The 8836-nt window shown below is 33.4% G+C and overlaps 1 protein-coding gene across 2 annotated transcripts; it reads left to right on the top strand.

Annotated features, from left to right (window-relative positions):
* The first annotated feature begins 3111 nt into the window (after positions 1–3111).
* Positions 3112–8559, top strand: LOC146938410 (uncharacterized). 2 transcript variants are annotated; one of them, XM_085752374.1, is made up of 6 exons: positions 3112–3201; positions 4576–5022; positions 6361–6510; positions 6616–6696; positions 6808–7241; positions 7680–8559. In XM_085752374.1, exons 1-6 carry the CDS (start codon positions 3135–3137, stop codon positions 8196–8198), a joined length of 1698 nt encoding a protein of 565 aa, XP_085608500.1. In that variant the 5' UTR covers positions 3112–3134; the 3' UTR covers positions 8199–8559. The 2 variants fall into 2 exon arrangements, with proteins under 2 accessions (XP_085608500.1, XP_085608499.1); XM_085752373.1 differs by having other exon boundaries at positions 4534–5022.
* Positions 8560–8836: the final 277 nt, after the last annotated feature.

The raw sequence follows: 8836 nt of genomic DNA, 5'->3' as shown, positions 1-8836 counted from the left end.
TTGTTGTTGCATTGTAGTTGGGTCTCGCCTGGGCATTCAAGGCGGTGAGTGGGGCAGGGGTATGTTGCGGAACAACGGCGATTGAGAGTTCCTAGATGAGAAGCTTCTCAAGAAAGTCATCAAAGGTAATTGAGTTATCCCTTGCATTCACTCCGTCAATGAAAGCGTGATAGCCGTCGTCAAGGCTGCTTAGGATATAATCAGTCATGTCTTCAATGGAGACAAGTGATCTAAGCGAGGCAAGGAGATCGCCTGTTTGTTTCTAGGAGTTAGTATAGGTGGTGATGAATTGAGTACCTTTGAATGCTGTCTGGAGGCGCTTCTTTAGTTGCTTAAGATGACTGCGAGAAGCCTGGGCATAGGTGTTCTTGAGGAGGGTCCAAAGATCGTGTGAGGTCTTTGTTTGGGACACCAGAGAGGCGACCTTATTTGAGAGGGTGGTGAGGAGGGCGCCATAGATGAGGCGATCCTGTCGTCGCCATGTTTGATAGGCAAGATTTTCTGTTGTCACTGGAGTCTCGGCAGTGGTGGTGATCGTTTTGGACGGCGCCAGTAACAATCCATCTTGGTATTTGAAGAGATCATAACCATCAAGGAAAGCTTCAACCTGTAGTTGCCAATTAAGGTAATTGGTGGGAAGAAATTTGGTTACATTGCCAATTGGTGATGCAGGCGAGTGGTTTGGATGATTCATAGGGGTTGGTGATTGAGGTATAGCTGTCGGTGGCCATGGCGGCGAGGGTGGCAGCTGGGGTTAGGAACGACGTCCTGGCTTAGAGGGAGAGGGGACTGGACCGTTTCAGCTCTGATACCATATAAGAAAGAGAAAGAAAAGAATTGTATAATGTAATTAATAATTATAGATTACATATAATGAATAGTAGAGGTAACACTTGCTATAGAAAAATCCACTTACTATTGGTGCAAGTAATACTAACACACAAGACTTTTATTTATATGACTAAGCCTTTCCATATTTCTTCATATTAAAGATAAATTAAAAAATTAAAAAAAAGTAATAAATAGTTAATGGTATAATAAGAAAATAACATTAATGATTAATTGATATTGTACAACACCATTTAATTTGAGAGAATTGTCTCCCAAAAGCGACATATAATTTAGGACGGAGGGAGTAGTTCTATATCACTCCCTCCGTCCCGCAATAGATGACCTATTTGATAATTTACATTATTGACTTTACATATTTTGACCACATTTTTTTACTAATATATAAAAATAAATAATATCATATAAGATGTTGTTGGATTCGTCTCGATGAATATTTTTAAAATATTAAATTTTCATAATTTTTTTCTCATAGAGAATTGAAAATATTAAAGTTAAAACATATGCATTGGTATGTATGGCAGAGTCAACTGTATCACTTAATATGAGACAAAGGGAGTATGTACTAGAAAAGGGTGGCCACGTTTGTTGATCGAATTTGATGGTAATGAGAGAGAAAAAATACTCCCTCCGGTCCTATTTACAAGAGACAATTAATTTTTTAGATACATTATATAATTTATGTATTTGGTTTAGATTCTTGACTAGATACATAAATTATTCAATGTATCTAAAAAGTCAACTTTCTCTTGTAAATAGGACCGGAGGGAGTAGTTTAAATGGTCCAATTTTCTAGCTATTTGTTTTTTTTTTTAGAGGATTTTCTAGTTTTTTGTTGAAAATATATTACAGTATTATATTTTTGGCATGTCAAAATAAAGAAGTCTCCGGGTCTAATTATGTTTTGTAAATTATGTTTTGTAAGATTCAAGATTGATTGACACCGGTAGAAATAAAAAATTTACACCAAATATAAACCATTCCTACCAATTGCTTACATCAAATTCCAATTGCTTACATCATGATTTGTAAGATTTATTCGAGTATACATTTGTGAATATGCTGTTTCAGTTTCACTGCCCTTCCTACCAACCACAATCCGTTGTCTACAAAATTCCCCATATATAGTATCTAGTATCTAGAAATGAAATGAAATTGAAATTCGACTAGGGATTAATTTAGATTTCAAAGGCTTAATGTTGTGGAACTTATTCATTCTTGTGTGCTCGATAACAAAAGACCGTCAGAGATGAGTTTTAGGGATTCAGTTTTTTTTTGTTGGAGAAATTTATGTGCCTAAATTTTTTTATCACATTACACACATTTAAATCTTTAGTTTCCATATTTTAAATCAATAGATTAATTACATTGAATGATTGAGATTTAATGTAAGTCTTTTAAACCTGCTGTTGACGAATTCTATCTGAAATGATATATAATCAATTTGGTCAAAACAAATAAGTTTATATAATCAATACAACAAGTATGGTTATTTGTCTCTAACTTTTTCATCACTTGACCTAGCACTATTGTCATTTATTTTTGTCTAACTGCTTGTATTTTTAGTAGTCTCTTCGGAGCATCTTGTGCTGAGAAGAGGAGAATGCTTTGTCTATAAGATACATGCAAGGGTATTTTTTTTATCTTATTTTGGTAAGATAATTTTTTATATATTATAGAAATATTCTGGTTCCCTGAAAAAAAAAAGAAATATTCTGGTTTTTGTGGGAATTGTTTTTTTTTTTAACTTGCTTAGAAAATATCAAAGAAGGACCACCAAGTCTTCGTCTCTCTATATAACAACAGTATTTGTGTACGACTATTAGTATCTTCAAGATAATTTAATTTATTTTTACAACAAATTTAGGAGAATTAGATTTTGGAGGCTCATTAGTATCAGAGCAGACATCGACACTCAAGTAGTTAGCTTTGACCGAGATACTTACATATTACCCACTAAAGAAGTTCTCATGACAACAACGAGAAATGAAATCATACATTTACGATGTGTCAACTATTGACATCTTTAAGGTACATGGCATTAAATAAAAAATAATTTATTTTGCTCTTGGCTTTATTTGAGGGTTTTAGAGAGGGGAGAAAAACAGAGAGGAATCTTATATATAAAAGGACAAACAAATGTTCCAAAAAGTATTTTAGAATTAGTGACAGAGTGAGTGTTTGTGTATTATTTCAACATTTTTTAAATGAGTGTGATTGTGCATGTTTTCCTTATCTTTAGCAGCTTTTATTATCCAAAACAAAGACAACACTTTGCAATAGAAATGGCATCTGCGGAGTCAAGTCCACCGATGTTTTCTGATCATGTCAAGGCGGCTGTCACCGAGTTCGGTATGATTATTATTTCTTATTTTTTCTTCAGAATCAAACTATGGATTAGTAGAAACGAACTAATCTTTTTGATTGATTGTGTTAGTAGTACTCTTATGGCTACAAAAAAATAAGTGATCAAAGTAACTATCCTTAAATGTAGTTTTGGTCTCTGTATTTTAACCAAACTGCAATTTTGATTCTGCTGCTTCTTTTTAATTTTTTTTAATTGCACAATATATTGATAATATACCGATCCGAACGCAAGATGTTGTCAAAATGGTTTTTGTTTCAACAAGAATACAAGAACAGCCATATCAGTAAACATCACATAGTGGCTTACAAGAGCAAACACTTGTAGGACAAAGAATTTTCGTCAACCACCAAAGAATAAACATATTGTCATGACATTAAACACTTTCTTTTTAGTGCGTCATAGCATTAAACACTTTGCATGATTCATTAATATTCAAACTTTTTTCATTTCAATCTCTTATAACATAGTTCTGAATATACTGAGGTTGAAGATTAATTGCAAAAAGTAAATAAATTAACAAATTAAATTAGATATTTTAAATTTAACTTATATCATTAATAGTAATTGATTATATTAAAACTATTTAAGGGTAATTCCTAGACTATGAAGAGTGCGGATGGACTACGCTTTGTAGGATTTGAAGCCACAACATCGGCTTTTGGAGACCCATGTTGTACCGAACTACTTTACTGTCACATCATCGAATTAGATGGTCAAAATAAAGGGACCAAAATTGTGCAATTAGAAATATGGTGACCGGAATTACGTTTTTATCAAAATTGCACAATTACAAAAAAAGGGACCAAAACTGCGCTTTCTACAAAGGATAATGCTTGACCCCACGAATTCCCAACCAACGAAAACCACGAACTGCTATCCTCCGTTGATTTTTTTTATCATTGCATGGCCATGATTTCCACAAAATATGGACTTATTAATTATTTCATTAAAGCAGCGATACATGACATTCTTGAAATTCGTTTGTGACTTTTTCGTAGAATATAGCACTACTGTTCTACAAAATAGCTAGGTAGACCAAGATTGCATTTAAGTCTCGCAAGTAAGTTAATGATAAAAGTATTTAGCCTATAGGGGAGTTTGAAGTTAATTTCCTTAGTTGAAAAGCTTAATACTTCTAGTTATAAGTTTTCTATTCATGTGGATACTTGACTTTGACAAAAGCTTCTATATTTTACAATCACATCAAAACACATAATACAATTTTAAGACTTATTATGATTAAAATGTTGTACGTAGTTAATTATATTTCCCTCCTTTTATACAAACTCATATTGGCATGCTATTAATGAAAAAAGCAAGAGGATTTAACCAGTGTTACTACCAACCTCTTCACTTAGCAATACTAGAAGGTGACTGGAAATCTACAAAGGCTTTTCTTGATAACGATCCAAGTGCATTGACAGCGAAGGTTACGGTACTTGGTAGGACTGTACTTCACGTTGCAGCTGTAGGAGCTCAGTGGAAACTTATTCAGAAGTTAGTACAACATATGCCTGCATATATGCTTACAGAATTAGACTTGATGGGCTGTACTTGCCTTCACTATGTTGCAATGGGCGAAAGCGTAAATTCTGCAAAAGCATTGGTGGCTAAAAATCCTTCTGTTACACAGTTTACAGATTCTAAAGGATTCACACCACTCATCTCTAGTCTTACTTCTACAAGATGTAAAGAGATGGTTTCATATCTTTTAATGAATACTACAGATGACAGACCTGGCTGTCCATTCTCTGGTCCATCTGCTAGTCAACTTGTTGCTTTGCTCACTGCCGCCGGATTTCATGGTAATTTAAATTATTTGCTGAATGTGTAAATGCTGCAAGTCTTTTCCATCCTTATTCATGAAATAGAATGAGTTATTAAGTTTATAATGTTATTGTCTTCATAGCCTTACCTGTGGCTGTGAATGTTTGATAGACACTATTGTTGACAACATTATTATTGTCAAGAAATGATAGTGGTATTAACTGGTGAAACATAACAATTGCTACTGATAGTACTTTTCCCTGCTTAAGCCTCCTTAAAAAATGTCTCTAAATATAATAAGTAATTTTACCATATTGTCATATACAGTTATTACTGTCCTCGTGAGCTTAACTCAGTTGGTAAGGACAATGTATAATATATGCAAAGTCTGGGATTCAAACCTCGACCACCATAAAAAAAAAAAATATACAGTTATTAATTTCTTTTAAATATACCCTTATTAATAATCTACAGTTACTAATTCTTTCACAAGTCCACTGACTGAATATGTGTGTCTCCAAGACATCAAACTAAGTCAAGGCTAAGTGGGACTGGACAATGACCCACAAAGTCCATGTTCTATGTTTGTAGGGCCACAAAACACAGAGAGGGATGAGTGAAGAAGAGCGTTCTTGGTGGAGTTGTGAACCAAAGAATGTGTCAACGGATCATATTGCGGAGGAGGAGACGCAGAACCAAATGTAGGGCGCCATTATTCCCTGAACAAGGGAAACTCACGCACTACCCACGAAATTAGCCGAACAGACCAGCTTATCATTGTACAAGTCGTTTGGCTAATATGCATAGTTTTTTGTTATAACTACACAGTTTATACACTGTAATTAGAGACATCCAATCAATCAAATAAGTTTATTTCACTATTTTTTATCCTTTTACCTTCCTGCCTTTATCTATTTTTTATACATTTCTTAGTGTATCTCAAAAAACACAAAATCAATCGTTCCTAACTTTCTACAAGAGAAGTTAGGGAACCCATAAATGAGGAACAAAGTTCCTTCCTCAACGTCAATCGTTTGAAGAAAACGGAATCATAGTTAAGGACAATCAACCAAACCTTGATGAAACTCTTGCTCCATTAATATTGATACTACTATTTAGTCTAAAAATTTCTAGAACACATTTGTACAAGGAACAATAAAATAATACTTTTACACAAAATCAAAACATTAATTACACCATCAATTTTTTTTTCCTAGAACAAGTTGATAGAAGTTAAACTGCTAAAGTATCCAAAACTCTCAAAATTTATGTAACTGTTTATTTATTTTTAAGAATTATTGTGCTGCTATAATAATCAAGCATATAAAATACTATTACTCATATGTGTATATCCTTTTTAAATCTTCCATGCATAGATATCACCATGCATCTTCTGCAGCGCTACCCTAACTTGGCCACAGTTTCTGATTCTAATGGAAGCATTATACTTAATCTTCTGTCAAAATTGCCATCACACTTTCCAAGTGGAAAAGCGTATGTGCTTTTGAAAAAATACATTTACAAATGTAAGTATTTCTTGTAACTGTAAGCATAATTTTTTGAGGTACAAAATGCTTGACTGTAATACTCTTCGTCCTTACTTAAATTTAACATTTCTTAAACTATGTCAGGGGCTCCTGTTGATCGTGAATATTTATCACCCAATCAGTGTAATTTTGGAAATATAATATGGAATGCACTTCAAACTCTTGGTATGTCATTTTGTAGGGAATATCATCACATAGATTCTCTGGGTGTATCATTCTCTTAACTTTTGTTTCACTTTAAACTTTTTTATATAAAGTGGACAATTTCATTTGCAGTTCCTTGCATTAAGGAAGTTAGAGATACAAAGTTGAGACAGGTATCTGCTGTGAGATTGGCTGAATTTGTTTTCTCGCAAGCTTCAACCATCAATGACTATCAATTATTGCAATCTTTTATGAGTGAGGACATTATTTTCAGTGCAACGTCATCTGGCATAGTTGAAATATTAAGGATTTGTTTTCACTGTTTTCCTGATTTGGTTTGGACTCATATTCCAAATGAAGGGTATGTGGTTCAAGTTGCCATCAAGAACAGGAAAGAAAAAGTTTTTAGACTTCTATCCAAAATGCCAATAATTTGCAAGGTTTTAGTCTTGACATTAGATGAATCAAATAACACGACATCACATCTGGCAGCAAGGTTTCATTCTGAAGTAGAATCACATTCAGGTGCAGCATTTCAAATGCAAAGAGAGTTACAGTGGTTTAAGGTTTGTTTAATTTAATTTCATTATATTTTTTGTAATTTTTAAGTTAATTTAATCTATCTTTAAAAATATTTACACGGTTGAAACAAATTTCGTTTTTTGTTCATTTATGTTAGAAATCAGTATCTATAAGCGTTGAGTAATATAATACAAAGAATATTTCATCACTCAGTACCACAATTAGACCCTCGTTGACAATAGCGTGGTCACAATTAATCTTAAACGAAAACTAAAAAAGAACATGTAAATATTATTGGATTAGATATTGTAACAATCATTATGATATAGTTTAGATGTTATCTTGATGGGCCGAAGATGCAATTTATATTACTGAGATAATTAACCTGACATGAAATTTTTAATTAAATTAAAGAAACCGCATATAATTTTGTCTGAATTGTATGAGGTTATTGATAACTTAGCTACGTACATCACCAACAGGAAGTAGAAAAATTGGATCACCCTCTTCATAAAAAAGATAAAAACCAAGATGGCAAAACAGCTCGACAAGTGTTTACAGAAGAACATAAACCATTGCTTGAAGAAGGGAAGAAATGGATAAAGGGTAGATCAAACACTTGTATGATAGTGGCAGCTCTTATTGCGACAGTCACCTTTGCGGCTGCAATAACTGTATCTGGAAGTAACATCCAAGACAAAGCAATACCAGTAGCCGTGTTTATTCTGTCAGATGTAGTAGCCTTCTTTTGCTCAATGGCTTCTCTTCTGGTGTTTTTAGCAAACACAAATAAACGCTTTACCAATGAAGAGTTTATGATGGTATTTACTAGGACATTAGTATCCAGTTTGGATATGTTGTTTGTTGCTGTAGTGACAACAACAATAGCATTTATTGCAGCTATGTCTATGATTCTAGAGGAGAGATTTACATCTGCAGTTTATATTTTTTTATTGGCTACTCTTCCAATTTTTTTTATCTTTAAGGCTTTGATATCCTGAATTGACCAGCATAAATTACATGTGAATGAAGAAAATTTTGCGGACTTTTCATGGACTCTTATGCTCGAAAGAGTTATTACGCATGCTGCTTTGTTCAGGAGGTTGCTGGTACGTGTACATCTTGATACCGTATGGCGTTCGATCCATTCGCCGCCTTATACAACATTTTGATCCATACAATACAGATGGCCACTCTTCATTTTTTTTAATGTCATTTCGCGCTAGTGCATGGGTTTGCTGGGTTGTGTCCTTGAGGCGTGTTTGTTTTGTTAGGATTGATTATGGTTGGTCCACTTGGTTTGTATTATCACAATAAATTCTTGATTGGAATATACCAGGGTCAGGTCTAATGCCTTCTCAATTTATGTATCTCTTTATTTTATATTTATTATATTTATCATTTTTGTCTAAAAAGAAAAAAAAAACTTTTGCCAAGAAAAAATCAACAAATTATCATGAATTAATTTAGGACCTTTGCAAGTGTGAACATAAATAACACCTTTTCCTTCTGTAAAGAGGTGAATAGATTTGGTTTTCTTGCCATGTGGATTGTACACCCATTGTGAACATACCATACATCTTTTGTTAATGAGTTTGCAATTTATCAACAACCTCGGAAACAGTTAGTTTCTTGAGGA

Source organism: Medicago sativa, chromosome 3, assembly GCF_051527215.1.
Source record: "Medicago sativa cultivar Bolivia chromosome 3, Bolivia_mono, whole genome shotgun sequence".
NCBI classification, from domain to species: domain Eukaryota; kingdom Viridiplantae; phylum Streptophyta; class Magnoliopsida; order Fabales; family Fabaceae; genus Medicago; species Medicago sativa.
This window is presented reverse-complemented; position numbering and strand designations above follow the sequence as displayed.

Bases quoted from the DNA above. Each gene is read 5' to 3' on its own strand.
- LOC146938410 (XM_085752373.1), top strand. From the start codon at position 3,135: ATGGCATCTGCGGAGTCAAGTCCACCGATGTTTTCTGATCATGTCAAG. The intron at 3,202-4,533 runs GTATGATTATTA...TAATGAAAAAAG, and splicing joins GGCGGCTGTCACCGAGTTCG to CAAGAGGATTTAACCAGTGT. The intron at 5,023-6,360 runs GTAATTTAAATT...TTCCATGCATAG, and splicing joins CACTGCCGCCGGATTTCATG to ATATCACCATGCATCTTCTG.